The 19,560-nt window shown below is 45.1% G+C and overlaps 2 protein-coding genes across 5 annotated transcripts; one reads left to right on the forward strand and one right to left on the reverse strand.

Moving 5' to 3' along the window:
• Positions 1–4,105: 4,105 nt before the first annotated feature.
• Positions 4,106–5,444, reverse strand: NDUFB2 (NADH:ubiquinone oxidoreductase subunit B2). The gene is made up of 3 exons (XM_039383185.1): positions 5,334–5,444; positions 4,997–5,144; positions 4,106–4,915 (listed from the first exon to the last, which is right to left on the reverse strand). Exons 1-3 carry the CDS (start codon positions 5,408–5,410, stop codon positions 4,841–4,843), a joined length of 300 nt encoding a protein of 99 aa, XP_039239119.1. The 5' UTR covers positions 5,411–5,444; the 3' UTR covers positions 4,106–4,840.
• Positions 5,445–5,477: 33 nt separating this feature from the next.
• On the forward strand, positions 5,478–19,244 carry LOC113999969 (trichohyalin-like). 4 transcript variants are annotated; one of them, XM_027743838.2, is made up of 11 exons: positions 5,478–5,935; positions 6,105–6,420; positions 8,341–8,429; positions 8,613–8,790; positions 9,918–10,146; positions 10,680–11,239; positions 12,138–12,279; positions 13,403–13,647; positions 15,192–15,355; positions 16,071–16,320; positions 17,142–19,244. In XM_027743838.2, exons 2-11 carry the CDS (start codon positions 6,349–6,351, stop codon positions 17,238–17,240), a joined length of 2,028 nt encoding a protein of 675 aa, XP_027599639.2. In that variant the 5' UTR covers positions 5,478–5,935; positions 6,105–6,348; the 3' UTR covers positions 17,241–19,244. The 4 variants fall into 4 exon arrangements, with proteins under 4 accessions (XP_027599639.2, XP_027599640.2, XP_039239117.1 ...); XM_027743839.2 differs by having other exon boundaries at positions 5,478–5,616; XM_039383183.1 differs by lacking the exons at positions 5,478–5,935; positions 6,105–6,420 and having other exon boundaries at positions 6,427–8,507.
• Positions 19,245–19,560: the final 316 nt, after the last annotated feature.

Raw genomic sequence — 19,560 nt, forward strand, 5'->3', positions numbered from 1 at the left:
CCACACAGGGCCAGGAGTTTGATTCAGTGATCCTGATGGGTCCCTTCCAACTCAGCATATTCTGAGATTCTTGCCTAGTCAATAAAACTATCAGCAGAGCAGAGCAAAGTTGTTAAAATTCTTTCTTTGCACTTAAGTTTCAAGGATGCTAATACAGAAGCTACTAAGTCAGCACTGTGACAGCAGTAAGTAACTATAAACCTGTGGAAGGAGGAAACTTTAAAAGCTGCAGAATATAGAGTACATCGAGAGTGACTTCAGATGAAAACTAGCATATCTCTTTTCTTTAGAAAAGAGAGCTACCAAGACCATCTGTTAAAGTGTTTACATAGGGACCCCAAAACAGTTTTTGTAGTTTGCCAAATGATCATGTGCCTTTGCAACCTTAAAAAGTACAACAGAATGTAAACCAGGTGCTTTGTAACTAGAGCAGTGTCTTTGGTTTACTTCTGCTGCAGTAGTTTTGTATATAGCTATCACTATAGGTAGGTAGTTTCGAGTTGGTAAACTTCTGTAAAGGAGCAAGGAGGGCAGAGCATTCCCTAGGATACCTATTAGCATTTCAAAGGTAGGAATTGAAGGATACCTAATTCAGTTACAGTAAACCTGCTGCTTGAAATCTGCTCTGTCAACAGTTAAATGAGGTTCATTCAATTTAAAAACAAGCCCTCCTCCCCCTCCACAGACACAGAGACCTTGTCAAAGAAAAGTAATAGAAAGCTCTGAAGAGACCCAAAGTTACAGTGTTATAGCATCTTGGAATGAGATGGTAGATGAAAAATGAGAGCTAGATGAAGAGAAATTGATGGCTAGTACTCACGTAATGAAAGTCCACATATATCATATAATCAGTTCCCTGTTCCAGAAAGTGCAGTAAGTTTTGTTTTCTGGAATATTAGGTTTCCTCAGTTCTTCCTTGGGCCTCCTGCAGTTGCTTTTCAGTGATCACATCCTGTTGTTGCACATTAACTGTGGGAGATGGTAGGTGTTGTGTCAGCTGAGGGACAGCCAGTATGTGTGAATTTGATTAGTTCAAATTTCAAACTGATTACATAGGCTTCTGGCAGTACTTACATACCAGTGTCATATTTAACCTACTTGTCCATGAGGGACAAAATAATGGTTTGGGTATTAGTGCTTTTTCAGATCTTTTCATTTTCTTTGGGGCAAGACTTTGGGCATAATTGTAAATTATAAAGTTATGTCCAAATGCACAGTTCATCTGAAATATCAGACCAATTTTAATTTAGGTTTGTTCCTTTTAGAAAGGAAAGTGTAAAAATGTTTTACTCATGTTCCAGGAACTATCTGGAATCCTTCTACCTACCCCAGATTCTGTACCAAAAGTACATGTGAGGAGGTAGTTATTTTCTTGGGTTTTTTTTATTTCTTAAGAAAATCTCAAAGAAACTCTTTCCGTAAGAGAAGGGAGCTGATGGGAGGGTTTAGAAACTTCTAAACTACCTAGGTATTTGCTTCATAGTATCCAGCAGCAGTGTGTTCTGTTCATCCAGTCTCCTTAAGAGCCAACAGTGGCCTGTCCATCATTTTGTCTAGTTTGTCATGTTTGCAGCAGCTGTACTTTAGAATAAGCCTTGTGTGACATTTACTTTTGAGCAAGTAAACCACAAAAGTAACTCTGTTTTCTTTTTTTGTTTTCTTTTTTTTTCCTTTTTGTTTGGGTTTGGGAAGTGGTCAGGTTTTGTTTTGCTAAATGTCATTCTGTGTTGCATTTGTGTATTCACCCTAGTTGAAAAGAAAATCTATCTGAGTGTGTGGGAGTTCAGTGGAAAATTAGGAGAAGAAATGAAGCCCATCATCTGGGCACGGATGTTGGGTCTGAGGGGGAAAATGGACCAAACTTGGGTGTTGGGTTATTTTGGGATGGTGGGGGGTTCCGAGGGCATAATTTAAATTAACTCTGTCTAAAATGTGTAAGTGCAATAAATGTGCTTTTTTTATTCAAAGCTGTGAACCTTTAGGGGAAAAAAAAAAAGAAACAAAAAAAATCAACCAAAAAAAAAAGCACATCATTCCTTCATGAGCCTTGTGTCCTATCTGCCTCCCCTTCCTCCCCCCTTCTCCACACTTCTCAATTGACAGAAACCTGACAGTGGCCAACTTGCATGTGTTGGCAACCCAAATTAATGTTTGCTGTTCTTCTGATCTCATTTGTTGGGACTGGGGAAAGTCCTGCCTCGTACATCTTGCCACCCTTGAAATCCCTTTGGGATCCAGTGCTGACCTGTGCCTCTAGAGCAAGGTCTGCCACAATCTGGGATGCCGGAGCCAGCCCTCCTGCGCCGTGGTCATCCTGACTCCAAGTGCAATGCTCTTCCCGACCCTTTGTCCTTCAGTTGTAACTCCCCTCCCACCTCATTCTGGGTGTAGTGACCATCTCCCAGGGCTGGGCAGGTGACATTATTCTTGAACAATTGCAGAAGTAATCAGCTATCATGCCTAATTGGATCCTCTTCCCCTGTCCAAACACACATGCAGGCTGGCCACTGTTGCCTTCTGTGACTCTGCCTTGTTCTGCAGGAGCAGGTGTGGGTGTGTGTGATCTGTGGTGCATTACTTGCACTGTCTCTCTGTCTCACTTGAGCACAGGCTGCTTTTCCTAGATTAGGAAAGGGGCACAGGTCTCTTGGGGGTTCCCAGGAGAGGCACGATGCACTGAGCAATGACAGAAGGTGTAGCACTCAGTAGTTGGACCCTCTGGGGGAGTAAGGGAGGACTGGCTTGTTTAAAGTTTATAGATATCCAGATCTATATCCTTTAAACTTTATTATTTTTATATATAGTCAAGACAATGGCATTACCTCATAATACAGAGGCTTGTTTATGAGAGGCAAAGTATGTAGTAAGGAGAGGAAAGGGAAATTTATATACAGATTTAATTTCTTCTGTTTGTTTGTTCCTTAGTGCAATGAAATGTTTGACCCACCACTTTAAACTCTGTGCTAACACATTCCTTTCAGCTGTATTTTTTTTTGACCACCAGAGGTTTGCAAGGGGCTTATGACTGCAAAGTAGAAGGTCCAGTCTGGTTACTTAAAAAAAAAAAAACAATTGTGTTAGTAGATTTCCATAGCTGCTTTTTAAAATCTACAATGGAGTAATTGTTTTGAAACTTGTATTTATTTTTTAATTCGTAACAAAACGTTTATTTTCGGTTTCCTGTTACGTAGGTCATGACAACTCCCTTTTGTTCCTTCTCAAGTTTCCCCTGTAATTGCCAATACAACTTATTTTTCTTGTTTGTTCCTTCCCCCTTTACTTTTGTTGTCCCTCCATTTGTACTTTGGAGTTTTTCTCATGTAAATTTGTACAATGGGAAATATTGTCCAGTTTGGTTAGAGAGCATGGAGACTTAAAACATATTAAAATTTGATAGCTGAATTCAGATTGAAGAAAACTATTTCTGTGTAAAGTTATTTAAAGAACTCTGTATTATATGAAAGGCAAAAAGTTCTATGTACTTGATGTGAATATGAGAATACTGCTATAATAAAGATTGACTGCATGGAAAAGTCTGAAGTAGATTGTTTATTGTGTCATGTTCAACTCCTCCTCTCCATGAAGTTGGAGAGGTGCAACTAAGGTAGTTAAGGGGAGTGAAAAAGTTACTCTAGGATGTAACTCTGGAAGGGAAAGAGAAGGAAAAAAATAAAATCAAGGGATGCCACCTCCCTTCAGCTTCCTTAAGCTGGACCCCTGCCTCCTTGACTGCTGGGCTGAGCCCTAAGGCATTTTTACCTTTACAAAGGGTTTTGCTTCACAAGGATTATTCTGGACTTTTATGTACTCAAGGGCGATTCCCCATCACCCTGGGGAAAGCCTGGCACCAGCTGGTCTGGGTTCTCTTCTGGGTAAATTCCCCTGCTTCTGTGGCAACTTCCCTTCACTCTTTTATTGGTTATTTGACAGAGCTTTAATGATAAGACTGTTACCTACTATGCACTCACAGACCTTATTTCTTGGGGCCAACACATTCTCTATCAAGCAGACATTACAGAAGCTCACATGGACTCAAGTACCCCACCTCTGAAGCCGCAGTGGTCATTCTCCAGAAATTCTACTTAAAAAAAAAATACAATTTAGCTGAGACTTTGTTTACAGTTTTATTGAAATAAGGACCCAGGAGCCAAAACTTTGGTTCCAAGAGCCTCATTAGTTCCAGGGACCTGAAAGTAACAGAAGAGAATCCTGAGAACCTTTTCACCCATCCTTTTCCCACCACGAAGAGCAGAAGGACCCCCTCAACAGTGCCCATGCTGCCTTTGGCAGTAGTTGAAGCTGTTGGTTTTAGAGCTGTAATACGTGACACAACAGCTTAAAAGACAGGGTAATTAAAGAACTGGAAACAAGCAAAAGCCTCAAATCTTTAAGGGGACATCTGGACAGATCTCCCTATAAACACAAAGAGCATGCCCTCAAGGTTAGGTAATGCTGGGTCTACAGAACAGCTTAAAGAAAATAATTTTGAACTGGTACCAGCTAAGGTACAACTCATAAAAAACCAAGTTGTTACACTGCAGGTCTCGAGCACTCGGGCGCCTGAGACAAGGCAGCGATGAACAGTGCAAACACCTGCGCCCTGTACCACAGAAACTGGGCACGTTTACACCTCGGGCAAACACTTCCAGCAGTATTCTTACACCAGTGCTCGAATACTCGCTGAAAGCAGGGCACCTCTGGCGGTGCCAGCAGGAGGCAGAGCCGGGCACGGTGCCCCGGGGCTGCACCGCAGCTCCGAAGGCAAAGCCCAGCCCGGGCCGTGCAGGGGGGGCGGCGGGAGCCGTACCCGTGTGCTGCCGGCCCCCGCGGCTGGACGCGCCTATTCCTCGTCGTCCGGAGGAATCCCGAGCTCCTCGTCCGTCCAGGCCGAAGCGTCGGGATACGGGAAGTGTCCCTGGGAGAGAGGCGCGGTCAGAGCGCAGCCGGGGCCCGACCCCGGCTCTCGCCCCCCCCGCCGCCGCCACGCCGGACTCACCAGCACCATGTCCGAGCTGTGCCAGAAGTGCCAGAGTATCCAGAACCACATGAGGCCGCTGAGGAGCTCGCTCCGGATCACCTGCGCCCGCGTCAGCTCCGGGACCTGCCGGTACCGCGGCGCGATGTGCACCCCGCCGCCGCCCGCGCTGCAGCACACGCAGGGCCCCGCCTCAGTACGGGCCCCGCCGGCAACCCCCCGAGCCCGCCCCGCTCCCCCGGCACCCCCCCAAACCCGCCCCGCTCCCCCGGCACCCCCCCAAACCCGCCCCGCTCCCCCGGCACCCCCCCAAACCCGCCCCGCTCCCCCGGTACCCCCCCAAACCCGCCCCGCTCACCGCCGCCGCCCCGGCGCGGCCACCCCGGCCCGCAGCAGCCGCGCCGCCGCCGCCCGGCCCAGCGCCGCCACCACCATGTCCGTGCCCAATGTCACCCGCACGGCCCAGCAACAGCCGCGCCCATTGGAGCCGCCGCCGCCTTCCGGGGCGGGGACACCGCGGGGCGGGGATATCCCGGGGCTCGGAGGCTCCGCGGGGCACAGGGATATCGCGCCGCTGTCCCCGCACACCTGCCCTGCCCAGCACTCGGGAGCGGCGCGGCGGCACTAACCGGGGGCTGCCCGTGAGTCCCACAAGTTGCCGTCGCCCACGGAGGTCGAAGAGCGGGGAGACTTCCCCGGCCAAATCGCCGCTTTTGGGGCTCGGGGAGAAGGCGGCGCCGGCTGCTGGTCTCTAAGGAAGGGGCTAAAAGGAGTCAGGCGGCCGTGTGTCCATCCCTGGGCGCCCGGGGTGGTCCAGCCCGCGGAGTGCGGTTGCGTAGCAACGGGGCACGCGCGCGGTGTCTCCCGCCCTGGCGGGGCCGGGATACGGGGATTCGCTCTCGGTGTCGGGATGTAGCCCGAAGCGTTCCTGAAGGGGCGATAGCCCTGAAGGAGCACCAGGTGCGGAGCCTCTTCCCGCCCCGTGGCCCGGCAGGGGGAGCGCAGAGGCGATTTCCGGGGCTCCTCAGCACAGATACACCTAATAAAGAATTCCCACCTGTCCCGCCTCAGCGAAGGTCCGCCCGTGTGAGGGGCTTTTGTTGTTCTTTCCTTTTTCCCCTTCCCGCAGGTGTTGCAGTGGTCAGTGCTCACTCGGCAGCGCCCCTGGAGCTGCAGCCTGGGTTCGATCCCTGTGCCTTGGGAACGTGGCATTGGAAGAACCAGCCTGCCGGTGGGTGTATCTACTGGAGGTCCGTTGGGTGAATCTGGTTGGAGGAATTCTGCCAACTTCTTGTGGAGAACCAGTTTCATTCAGTAGTACGTGTGGTATGCCTCCTGGGACATCCAGGTGATCCCCAAAGAAGCAAAAAATAATGGAGAAAGTAGCCAGACTATCAGAGGGGTCCTTTCAAGGAATCAGACTCCCCCCTACTCCTCCTGACAAGGTATGCTGCTAATGTAAGATTGGTCCATACTTGTTAGTTCCTCCTGAATCTTTACTGGATGACGTTTAACAAAGGTGAACTGGGGAAGAGTTTCTGTGACCCTCTGAAAGAGTAACTTTGTTTTACCTGGCAGCTTGTGAACAGAGGAGTCTGTGGATAAAGATTTTAAATAGGTTTGGCATCTCTGTGCAGGCTGCACCTGACATCCCAAGCTGGCATATCCAGCCTTCCAGTTGTATATTACCTGTACCTTTCCTCCCCTGCTTGGGAGGAAAGACAGTGCTTTGTGTAGCCCCTGAGCAGAAGGCATTGTTGCCAACACTTGGAGTCAAATTTGGGTATATCTTGCTCTGGCTCCATTTACTTTTACGGGGAAAGATTTGCCTGTGAAGTGATTTCATTGAACTTTACAGACCAGCACTTGAAAAGACGTGTTTCTGACAGGTGCAGGGTGAAGGTCCCAAGGAAAGAACAAATGCCTCACTTAGGTTTTCCATCTTCCTTGCTAGTGACTGTACAGCTTTGCCTACAGCCAGTGGACCCCGATTCACAGATTTTGGTGTTGTTTTATCCTTCACCTTGAGTGAAGGATATCGAACACTGTATTTTAAATAAGTAACATAATCTCATTTTGTTAACATCCCAAACAGCTGACATCCTCAGCTGAAAGAGCAGTGGACATCTTTGTAGTTAAGCGATTTTAATTTCCTTGCTCATCTGAGCCTCAGAACAGCCCTAATGCACTTTCAGCAACAGCTAACAGAGCAAACTGTTCAATCTTTGTTTTTACTTAACATGTGATCAATGCAAAAACATGCTGCAACATGCTCCATACCAAGTTTATGTTTTTCTGTAAAAGCTGAACGCTTTGATATAAGGTTCACAGTTTTATTGTCAACTCTACCTTCCAACTGCCTCGTATTTTGTCTTTCTGCCTTCTCATTGTCCCTGGCATGTTGTTCCCTGTGTCACCATTCTCAAACGTTTCGTGTTTTCCATCTTGCTCGGGCCAGATGTCTCCAGTGCTGCCTTTGACCTGCAGAGGCATCTTTGTCTCCCTAGACTCAACCCCCACCTCCTTCATTCTTCTTTGACTTCAGGTCCTTTCACTGACCTTTCAGCTCTTGCTGGTTTGGGGAGCTTGGACAGCTGCAATGCACACGTGGCCACTGCTGCCCACGCTGCTGTTGGAGAGCTGGGGCAGAGGGCCTGGGAGGGAGCCAGCAAGATTGATGTGCCTGCATTGCTGAGGAGTACCTGCTCCTGGGGGTGGGAGAGGCAGCTCCAGGACCCCCACCCTCCCTCTCTTCTGCTGCCTGTCTCCGAGCTGTGCCTTGTCCCGAGAAATGGGTGTCTTTTCCAGGTTCAAAGCTCTTTACTAAAATCAGTTAACTAAAAGGTGTAAGGATTAGTAAGAAAGTAAAGCTATTCCGATTTAAGAATTGTAAGAAAGTAAAACTATTCTGATTCAAGAATTGCATACCTAGTGCCCCCTTCACAGTAGAATAAAACTGTTATAGGATCTGAAATGGGCCAAAATGGACACCTACAATAGTGTCCTTGAAATGACACGTTGTCCTTTGAACAGCATATCTCATACTGACTGAAGAAACAGTGATACCCCTGCTACATACCTAGCAGATGATTAGAAACCAGATGCAACACAAGGGGGGGTTTATCATATAGTTCTTATGTTTTATTTTTTAATATTTCTTCTTTCCAAAATTGATTTCTCAAAATCAAAACCATTTGTGGTGAACCTACAGATAAGCAGCATAGTACTACAAGATATGGTGGAAGAATTATAGAGAGAAGTAATGTACTGAAAGTAAACTTTATGAACAATATTCCAGTTTAAGGATGTAAGTGTTCAAAAATCATGCTCATTTTCTGCTTCCATCTCCTCCTTCCCCCTTCCAGGTAAGATCCAGGTCCATCTCACATGTCCAGTGTTGTCACACTAATAAAGATTTCCATGGCTCTCTGCTGCCAAGATGTCCAATGACATAGTAAGTTCAAAATCTGTAGATGAGCTACTGGAAAAGCAGAGAAGAGAAAAGCTGGGAATCAAAGACAGTTATTGCAGGGTGAGGGGTGTGCTCCATATTGATTTAGTTTGTTTTTATTGCAGTAAGTTACAGAAGTTCTGTTGCCAAGGTCTTTATTACTTCTTGTATTTTTGTTTTCCACAGCCTTCCTGTTTGCACATGGAACCCAGGTCCTCTTTGTGCACCCTTGATATCCTCAGCAAAGAGTAATTTCATTGATTCATCCCCAGAGGTGTCCAGTTTAGTGAGGGGGGCTCGTGTGTTGGCAAGGAGAGAAACTGATGGCTATTACTACCTGGGCCACATTGCCCAAGAGGTGAAGGTAACTATTTATTGGGAACTGTGCTGCAAGGACATCTGTGGGTTTTTTCCCTATTGTCCTCATTCCTCACCAGTCACGTGCCCTTGTGGGGTGGCTCTCCTGTGATACAGTGCACTTCACAACCACTGTTGTTTCCCCACATCCTATTTTAATCTGTTACCTGATCACCTGATGCTGACTGGCTGTTTACTGTGAGGAACCCTGCAAGAAAAAGGAGCCTGGAGATCAATCCATTTTTGTAGTTATAATAAGGTTTTATTCAGAAACAAACAGAACAGGTCCCTTATCCCTATTGTCTACTTTTGCCCAGTCTAGCAGCAAAGTCAGTTAGCTAAATAGCAACTAGTAATCCAAAATGTCTGTCTCCAGGCTTCACTTCCTCTTTACCAAACTGAGAGCTTTCCTCATTCTCTCCCATCTATCTTTTGGAAATTGCGGGGTGATTTTGGATGCCAGACAGAAAATTGCCCTGCAGGCTTTCTTTTAAAACCCAGTTCATTTTGCTGTTTGCAGGTTATTTAGCTGAACTTTGATGCTAGTGTAGGTGAGAATGTCTGTAAGCTCCAGTGTGGGGTGGAACAGATGGGGACAGTTACAGGCACGAGTGGCATGACTGGAGTAGGAGCTGAAAGTATTATTTGAGTAAGTGCACTCACAAATCTGCAGACAAGGCTGAGATTTCAGTAATAGATCTTCCCCACACCTGCTGCTGAAGGCTTAAATTAAAACATTTCAATTTTTGACAGTTATGATATTTTACTGGTTTGTTACCCTTCTGATTGCTATGTAGACAACTGCATCATGCACAGCAATTTCTTTTGGCTACTCATTTTCTTATGGGAGGTTTTCCTGGTAAAGTTCTGCCTTAGCACGCTAATTGTGTTCTTACTAAAATCTAAATGCAAAGGAAGAGAAAGGCTGTCAGCCCCTTAAACCCCAGCATTTTATTTACTTTTAAATCCAATATGGACGCAGTGCAGTGAAAAATCTGGTAGAAGAGGAAAGCTGCATTTCCAGATCACGTCCTGTTTCCCGGGATTACTGCCACTTCCCTCTTAGCACTTAATGTTTGGCCGTTAATTGGACCCAGATGTCTGCCTTGCAAACCGCATGTTTTACTCTTGTAGGGCTCCAGGGAACGCTTTGTAATTGAGTTTGACAAAAGTCGTGCTCGAAAAGGCAAGGTACAGCTCCGCCTGCAGGAAACGCCTCTCTACGACATTCTCCACTACGAGGATGCCAGGAGACGGCGTCTCGCTCCGGGAGACAGGGTCTTGGCACCGTGGGAGGCTAGAGCTGAACGTTTTGGCCCCGGCACTGTGCTGAAGGTTGTGGAGAGCAAGGAGGCACATTTAGGTGCGGGGTGTTTTGGTTTTCTTCGTAGCGATGGACTCACCACGGGGGCTGGTCACTGTACGGGAAAGGGAACAGTCTCCATCCCGGAGAGTTCCCCACCTGCTGCTTGGGTTCTCTTCGCTGTATTCGTGTTGTTGACACTAAGCAGCCTGTTTTTCAGTGTCCGAATTAATGCAGCTCCTAGAATGTGTGTTTGCTTTGTTCTGTAACTGAAAACTTCCTAAAATATTGGGGGTTGGGCAACACAAAGCAAAAAATGTTCCTGGCCCTCATGAGTATTCACCTGATTATCTGTTAGTCTAGTTTCCTGCTATTTTAGGGTAAAATCCTGCCTCACTGTGACAAGTGAGAATTTTGTTATCTCCTGTCTCCTCATAGGAAGTTCAAAAGAAGGTCAGATTTTAAACCTATAAAGAAAAAAGATCATAGAAGTTGTTACAAAATTATCTGAAACATGAGTCATTACTTTTAACTCCAGCTTTCTGCTGCTAATACATTATTTGCCTTTTTGTTTTTGTTTTTGATAAGCACAGCACACAACAGAAGTGGAGTGCTTGTGAATTTCTGGAATGGGCAGACCAAGGAGGTGTCTTCTGACCAAGCTCTGCAGATTCCTCTGCCCTTAAGCGAACGCATCATCCTAGAACTGCAGATGCCTTTAGCAGCCAGGCAGATGGTGGTAGATTCAAGCTTACATTACCCATACATTGTGACACCGGGTTATAGAGCCTCAGGCCACTACAGACTGGGTCACTCAGACCTGGACTGCTGGCCAGGGGGTCTGTTCTCAGCTCATCTATGTGCTAAGTGCAGCTGGGAGTGTACCTCGCTCCCCCTGGCAGCCTGGGAACCCACACGGCCTGTAGGGTGCAAAGTGCAGCAGGAAAATGCCTTCATCCCAGGAACAGGCTTGGCTGAAGAAGTACCCAGCAAGAAAATAGAAGAGGAACTGTCTGAATTGAGAATTACATCTTCAGAAAGTGTTTCCAGAGAGGAAGAGAAAAAGGAAGAGACGGGATTAGAAACAGAAAATGTTCCAAAAGACGTTTGGTCTTGTTTGGAAGAGGACAATGAGTTTATAGGACCTAAGAAGGTAAAAAATGTTTCACTCTGGCTTTTCTGTCACTATGTGGTCTGCTATTTTTATAAATTTGCTTTGTTACCTGAAGTTTACTGCCCTTGGTACCAAAAACTTACTAGAGGTTTTAGGCCTGGCCCCTATATATGCCTGCTAAAGAATGGAGAGACTTTGCACTGTCTTCCTGATCCTTTGACCAGGGAAAGAGTTATAAGCTGTCATTGTCCCTGGCTGGAGCAGGCTTCTAGAATCTCTTCCATGGATGCAGAATATAAGAAGTGTTGCATAGCCCAGTTTCTCTACATCCTGCTTCTGTATGAAGGAGGTAAAGGCAGAAAAAAGTGTCAGACTTGGCACTGGATAAGGATTAAAGTAAGGGTTGCTCCACACCAAGACAGTCTCTTACATAATTCTATTAAGGTACTTCTCCACCCTGTTAGATGTGTCCCCTCTCTCAATCAAAGACCATAAGAGGCTTAAGTTATCCTCAGCAGTTGACTTGGTGCTTGTGAACAGGGCGAGGATCAGTAAGGAGGAGGTTCATGTGCGCCAGCTACTACCAAGCTTATCTCTGCAAGGGTTAGAATCCTGATTTCTGGCAGGTGCCAGAAACAGGACTGTCTTTCAGCCAGAGGTCCTCTGGCCTGATCTCTTTTTTTACCAGTTTGGACCCTTCCAAGCAGAAGTACTGCCAGTTTTAGGTCATTTGGAGGTGTAGACAAACCCACGAAGTGATCAGAAATTACTCTACCTAAGAGTTGTTTCTTTAGTAAAGAACTCCCCCAGGGTTTGTCTTTTTTGATTTTCTTAAACTTCAGTTACAACTTAGAATCTTCTGCTGCAAGTTCATGAAACTAACCTATTCTTTTCCTTATCAGGTCTGGATTATGAATGCATTTCTTGTTATTTCTAGGGTGCTCAGAGGGAGATGGCTCATGCTATGGTTGATACCGCCGTTAACACAGACAGCTGGTTAATGGAGACAGATCACAAGGAGGAACCAGAGAGCAGGCAGCAGGATGCTGAAACTGAAGCTAATTTTAAACACGAGCATGGTAGTGGAACTGTAGCTCTTTTACCCAAATGTAACACTTGCCACACAATATCACTGCAGCAGGTCATGGTGTCTTAAGATCTGTTGCCATAAATCTTGATGCTTCAAAAGGAAATGCCATAATGCCATGCTGTGACTATGGCCATCATTATGTAGTATATTTATATGTAGGTATTAATAGTGCTTTAGCTTGAGAAGTTGTTCATCGTCTCAAGGTGAAAGAATTTTCAGATGGAAATCAGGTTTTTTTGGCTTTTACAGCTACTGCACTAGCAGCTTTTGGGTTTTCTTAAACTTTATCATAACACCCAGTATAAATACTATTTATTATAAAATTTCTTTACTTTACAAATTCACCAGGACTGTTCTGCAGAACACTTTTCTTATCTGTGCTGAAAACTATTGCTTGTCATTGAGTAACCTTTTGTTCCCTTAACATCCAAAAGGGGCTGGATCACAATTTTAATCAAAGTGTTGCTGTTCTCATTTTTAGTTTTGTGACAATGGCAGGCATTTAAGTGAGGATTCTGAAAGCCTAAAGCTTTCTCTGTTGTTGCTTTGTGACACTGCTGGTAGAGGGAGAATGAAAAGTCACACGGGGTGCACGTTTCCTCCCAGCTGGTGTTCCAGCATCGTTCCATGCAACAGCTGCCACTCAGGTCCGTGGTCTTTAGCAGAAGGGTGTGAACAAACTCTGCTCATGTTCTCAGCTACCCAAAAGCTGTGTTAGCACAGCGTTGTGCCCGAGCTAATGTCTCCTGTCTCTCAGCAGGATGTACAGCTCAGGCTTTGCCCTATCAAGAGATTTATCATTTTCACTCAGAGCAGCCCATGTCTGTGAAATACCACATAAACAATCTCTTAGCTTGAGTAGCTGTAAGTGCAGTCAAAAGTCCTGTGTTACCAGGCAAAACTCTTCCCTGACTGCAGTAGCAAGCTTGTTTCTGGCAAGAAGCTGGGACCTGTTTTGTGAAGTCTAAAAATTTTCCCTCAGAGGAAAATGTTATAAAAGTCTTTCTTACTTGAATATATTTTATACGAGAAGACCTTTTGTTCTTTCAACTTGCTTTCTTTTTATAAGCTTCCTATATTCTCATATGTCCTTGCCCTAATTTATTTGCAAGGTCTTTTTGAGTCCAGAGTGGCAGAAGCTCCAGTCCAGCATTCCCTAAGGAGCCCTTCCCTGGGAACCAGTGCTTTGGTTCCTTTCAGGCGCCAAAGCTTCTTTGACCAAGTGAATCAATCGCTAGAGAAGGACAGCCTGACCATCAGATCAGCTCTACGTGTACAGAGACCACACAGTACCACCAATGTGCTGGCTAGGAGATCCACAAAACTTCTAAACCTTCTAAAACACAAAAGCATTACAGTAAGTATTTGGTCCAAGCCAGATTTAGCTCTCTCAGAATCAGGAGATTTGTTTATGTCGTGTGAGAATGTTCTTTCCTTTGATCTCCTGCAAAGGTTTTTGCTGCAACAAAAATTATGCCTATGTAGAATAATGGTTATGCATAAATAGAATCTTAAGGATTCCACTTGGGAATCCATGTTGTACAGGGCAGGGCACTTCTGGTATTTTTACTCAGCACTTTTGATAGAGTTTTTTTTATTTTAGATCTAATCTTTTCTAAATAAAACTCTCTGCCAGCTCTACTAGACAGCAAAAATCTTATTCCTCTTTTACAGATACCGAAACCAAAAAAGAGAAAGTCTGGATAGTCAGCTGAATCCCACAGCAGAGAGTGCATGTCAGGGCTGAGGTGCAACTTTGTCTCCTAAACCTTAGGCCAGTACTTTACCTGTTGGAAAACACCATTTTTTCACCTCCCACCTATAAAACACCTTTGATTCTCTCTTTGATCTCTCCCTCTGTATGTCATTAAACACAAACACCCACAAGGTACATTTTTTTGCAAGGAATAGCAATACACTGGAGAACAAAGCTGTTTACAGCTCCTGGGAAGCCATACAGATCAATATGTTAAGAGAAACCCATCAAAATGGTACGTGAGACTGGCAGGACCTTATTTGAAGGTCCTGTAGTGTTTTGTAGCTTGTGATATTAGAGTTGTCCACAGGAAAGAACTGGAGAGGTGGCATTGTGTTTGCAGAGGAGCAGCTAACAGCAGGAACATGCTAACTGCAGCTGGGAATAGGAGGAAGGAGAGGAAAATATTCTGTGGAAATTCTGTTCCAGCCCTAAACAGCTCTAGAAATGTAAACTCGAATGCATGTCTGAAGTTTTGGTGGTGTTTCCTTGCTCCTTCCCTCATACAGGGCACTGTAGGGAGTACAAAAGAAAGAAACAGTTCACTCTGGCTATGAAAAGGAGCCTTGTAGGTGCTCCTTCATATCCTTGCACAGCACAGTGCATTTAAAAACACAAATTAGCAGCATTGCCCAGCATTGTAATGCAGCCACTAGTGAAGAACACATCAAGACTGCTTGAGCATAAGTAGAAATCTCAGACAACAGATGAAGAGTTGCTACACCTGCAGAGAACTCCGGGAATATTTTGTGTTTGGTCAGAGGGGGGCAGGTATTTCTCTTTCTGATAAAATCTAATGAGGAATATGTAATATGATTTGTGGTCAGAACCTGGGTTTTCCATCCAAACACAAAGCTGACACAAAGACTGGGCAGTTTTAAGCATTGGCTCAACACCAGAACAACCAGAACATTGGATTTTCAGGTGCCCCTTGGTTGGTTAAGCCTAATGTTTTCTATAGGTTTTAGCATCATCCTCAGTGTGTTCATGGGTGGGGAGCAACTTCAGTATTCATGAGCCAGTGTAGCTTCCAGACCTCAAGAGTGACATAAGAACTAAGCTGTTCTGGTTTTGTGTGTTTACAGTTTGCATTAGAAAAATACACTGATGGGATTAAGGGTTCAGTTTGGCTTTTTTCCTCTTAGAAATCAATCCTTAATGGTGCATCTCAGGAGAGATGGAAAGAGATGGGCTTCGATAGAGCCAAGACTGAGCACGAAAGGAGGAAAGAGGAACAGAGGCAGCTGAAGAGGGAGCAGCAGCAAGAGGCAGATGGCATCCAGCACCAGCTGCATAAGGACAACCAGAGGTGATGCCTGGGAACTTACTGTTTTTTGTGGTAGATGCTGGAAGGTTGGTAACATCTGCTCCTTGGTGCTCTCCTTCAGTTTCTGAACATCACACATTGTGCTTTATGACAGACTCTGCAGAGGGGTCACAGTGGTTCCCTAGTGGGAATAAAAGTTGACTCTTGAGGTTTGTGGGAGCGGGTACACATGGACCCCGTAGCCTTTAGCGTTACCTCCAAGGGCAAATTCCCTTTGATCTTGTTCTCAGACAAAAGATCCTTTGGCCTCTCAAATCCTTGCTCTCTGGCCCACAGTCCACTTAAGCTGAGCAGGACCTTGCGTTACCCCCGTGACCCACTCCTTGCCTTCTCCTCTGTTGCCTCAGTGGCTCCACCAGCAGCACACAGCCACCCGGTTGTCTGGATCAGTCCTACAGCCCTGTCTGCACAATCTGTTTCCTTGATTCCTGGTCTTCAGGGCCAACAACACTTGGCCACACCAGGTTTATGTAGTCAGATGGACAGATGACTGCAGTTAGCTCACATCAGGTACCAGCCCATTTGGGAGTTTTGCTACCTCTGTTTTGGACACAGGTTTAACCCTCATAACCTAACAAAGGGTCCTGGAATATTAACTAAGCACGCATTGCCAGAATATCTGCTTTGTGTCTCATGCACTGTCTTTTTTATTGCTCTTTCTTTATGAGAAATTCGAGAAATTTTGTTTTGGAAACAGGCAACAGTTGCGTCAGAGAACATTGCAAGGGCTGGAGAAACAGCTGGAGCACAAAGAGAGAGCTTTGCAGCACATGGCACTGCTCCAGGCTGCTGGGGCTGAGAGGAGCAGGAAGGAATCCTCCTTTCAAGAGGAGGGGAAGAGGAAGGCAAGTCAGAGGCTTCAGTTCTTAAAGACACAGAGTTCACAGAGAGAGGAGTTGCAGGCAGAATGCAATGAAAGGAGCTTTGAACAAGAGAAAGAAAGGCTGGTAAGGGCAATTCCAGAAATTATTTTCCCTTGTGCTGTGTTTCCAGCAGTGGCACTGTCTGGAGTATTTGTCTTTCTCCTGTTTTATATCCAATAAAACTATATTTAGGGATTTAAAAAAGGGTAACATTTTTTTGACATGTGTATAAAGATGAAAGATGGGAAGTAACATTCTCCATCTCTGCCATAAAAGGAGTCTTTCTGCATGCAAGGAATGAATATCCATATATTATACCCATTTCTGACTTCTACCATAGAATCATAGAGCCATAGTATGATTAGGGACCTTGAAAGTCATCTAGTTCCAAACCCCTTACCATGGGCAGGGACATCTTCCACTAGACCAGGCTGCTCAGAACCCTCTCCAACCTGGCCTTGAACACTCTGTCAGGGATGGGGCATCCACAACTTTTCTGGGCAACCTGTTCCAGTGCCTCACCACCCTCACAGTAAAGAATTTCTTCCTCATATCTAATCTAAACTTACTCTCAGTTTAAAGCCACTTCCCCCTGTCCTATTACTACAAGCCCTTGTAAAAAGTCCCTCTCCAGCTCTCTTGTAGCCCCTTCAGGCACTGGAAGGTGCTCTAAGATCTCCCCAGGGCCTTCTCTTCTCCAGGCTGAAAACCCCCAATTCTCTCAGCCTGTCTCCATAGCAGAGGTGCTCTTGCTCTCTGGGCATCTTTGTCACCCTCCTCTGGATTTTGCTTCAGGAGGTCCCTGTCCTTCTTATGTTGGGGGCCCCAGAGCTGGACACAGATGAAAACTGAGGATGAAATTAGGCGTGAAAGCTGACTGTACAATTGTAAATATCTTTATGTAGGAGTTTCTGAGGAGTTTCTGCAGTCACGGCAGGAAATGTTGGAACAAGAACCACGGGAGCAGGACAAGCAACAAAACCAGCACCAGGCTGCCAAAGTGAGGGTGTTCCAGAGCGGAGACCGAAGATCGGAAGATGGAAAAAGAAGACCAAAAAATCCGTCACCTCCAGCAGTACCTCGGAGAACAGTCCCTTTTGCTGCTGCGGGCATCCCTGCTAGTGTAAGGAAGCTGCAGAGTAGGGGAGAGGCCCTCGAGCAGTTCACACACCTGGTCTTTGTCTTGTAGGTGTGACTCAGTGTGCTACAGTTGTGACAAGTGGAATTACAATTCCCAGAGAGGTCTTTAATCTCCCTTTCAATGCAGCCAGAGCGCATGTCCACTGCTCTGTGCTTTACATGCCTTTCTTTCTGGAGTTACTATTCTGGTTCACCAGCCTGGGCTTCAGGTAAGTACAGATCTTCTACTGTCAAGGTCTAGGTACTGCTTGAGATGTGTTGGCCACTCCTTTAGAGGAGGAATGACTTTTAGAAGCCCAAAATAGAAAGTGGTGTGGGGGTTTTTGTTTGGTTGGTTTTTGTTTGGTTTTTTTTAATGACAAGCTCCCCTTTCTAGGCACTGTGATGACAAAAAGGTCTGATCTGTGAAATAACTGTCTTTGGAGAGTCACCAAACCCAACGGTGGGCTTGGGTTTCTGTTTGGCCTACAGTCTCACTGGCAGGCTGGCAGTCTCCAAAGCGGGTCAGAAAGATGCTCGGATACCTTTTCAGGTAGGGCCCTTGCTTACAATAACCACACCTTTTGCTCTTTGTGAATAAATGAGGAGAATGTTACAAAGACAAATGAACTGGTAAATTGATGGTTAACAAAATACAGTGGCTGTGTCACAGGGAATGCTATTATCAGCTCTGGTTAACCAGAAACGTACCTGTTCCTGTCAGATGGGTATTTAGGGAAGGAGAATGGACGTGGCAGTTTATTTGCTGGAACACTAAGGGCTATGTGGAAGTATGTTCTTATCTTACACAGAATTATGCTAAAATAAATACAATATGCGTGATACCTTGTTTCGAGTAATGCCTGGAACCAAACTAGATACAAAATTTAAATGTTGTTGCCTGACATTCTGTGTACACTTAGAAACATGTTGCACGTTTTGTGGCACACTGCTCAACAAAAAGTGTGAGTATAAAAATGTATGTCTTTTGCAAGAATACAGCACAAGTGATAATTGCAGTTACTTAAGAAAAAAAAAAGGTAAAATTAAGAAAACTTGTAAAAGGGAGCTCCTTTGAAATCCTGCCAGCAGTTTCTTAGCAGTAAGTCTCAGACTGCATTCCTCTATGGATAATGGAGAGGCTATGCCTTCAGCTTTCCCTTAAAAAGACAAAGTCTCTCATCCAGATGTTTACAAACTATTCAGAAGCCTTAATAGCTGAAAGGGGTATTTTTAAACTTTAGGATCCATAATATGCATAAGCCATCCTCAGATTTTTGGGTATTTTTTAAAAAAAGGGGAAAGGAAGAATGAGCCTAAATACCAGGTGAGGCCTTTGACATTTTGTTTGTTTAACTTAAATTCTGGAAAAAAATATAACTGCATGTTATGGAAACTGCATGTGATGCACAGTTTTGCATTTTAGACATGGAATTCCGTCATTTGGTTTACACTCTGTTTAGGCTCTGGAAAAGTTGGCTGGAAGTTGCTCAGCAGGAACAGGGGTGGTTGTGCCCAAGACCTGCATAACTTCTGGATGAGGCCCAGGCTGTGCCTGGCACCTCTATCCCGAGCCGGGTGGAAAGGGAAGAGGGCACATGCCCCACTGATGGAAAGTGGGTGCTGGCAGCGCATGGAGATTTTCTTTAATGTATTGCTTTGGGGTTGCTTGCTTTTCTTCTTGTCTGAGTTCTCTTCTACATAAAATCATGTGCTAGTCAGGACAATGGTGTGCCTACTTATGACTTTAGGTCTAACTAGACTTAGAGAAACAAGTGTAAAGCTTAAAAGGTACTTAACTCTACTGCTGTTTCTATCCTTAAGCACTTGGAAATAGAATATGCAGTGATAAAAGGAAAGGACGTGAAATATATTGAGCTGAACCTAAACTTATTTTTCAGACTTCATTTATGTGCCATTAACCTTTACTTTATAATCACCATAAAACAGCAGATTGTCTGCTTATGTACTTTCTCTTCATTGCTTAACTATCTGAGAACAGACCACTGCAGAGAGCCTGCACTACTGCTATTTCACATATGGTATATCTGGGAATATATTTAATATCACAGTATTTCCAGTCATTCATAGACTGTATTTCTCACTATTAAAATGCAGCCATAAAATAATTTTAATACTACTATTAAAATAACTGACTGTAAATGCCACATATAATCTAGCTCTTTTGCTGGCTTTATTTAATTT

Source organism: Pipra filicauda, unplaced genomic scaffold (assembly GCF_003945595.2).
Source record: "Pipra filicauda isolate LSUMZ 115617 unplaced genomic scaffold, ASM394559v2 scaffold2_size9829703_pilon, whole genome shotgun sequence".
Taxonomy (NCBI): domain Eukaryota; kingdom Metazoa; phylum Chordata; class Aves; order Passeriformes; family Pipridae; genus Pipra; species Pipra filicauda.

Excerpts from the sequence above, each read along its gene's own strand:
- NDUFB2 (XM_039383185.1), bottom strand. The coding sequence starts at position 5,410 with ATGGTGGTGGCGGCGCTGGGCCGGGCGGCGGCGGCGCGGCTGCTGCGG. Across the intron at positions 5,145-5,333 it reads GCCGCGCCGGGGCGGCGGCG|CGCGGGCGGCGGCGGGGTGC; the intron begins GTGAGCGGGGCG and ends CGTGTGCTGCAG. Across the intron at positions 4,916-4,996 it reads ACAGCTCGGACATGGTGCTG|GGACACTTCCCGTATCCCGA; the intron begins GTGAGTCCGGCG and ends CCTCTCTCCCAG.
- LOC113999969 (XM_027743838.2), top strand. The coding sequence starts at position 6,349 with ATGGAGAAAGTAGCCAGACTATCAGAGGGGTCCTTTCAAGGAATCAGA. Across the intron at positions 11,240-12,137 it reads AGTTTATAGGACCTAAGAAG|GGTGCTCAGAGGGAGATGGC; the intron begins GTAAAAAATGTT and ends TGTTATTTCTAG. Across the intron at positions 12,280-13,402 it reads TAATTTTAAACACGAGCATG|GTCTTTTTGAGTCCAGAGTG; the intron begins GTAGTGGAACTG and ends TTTATTTGCAAG.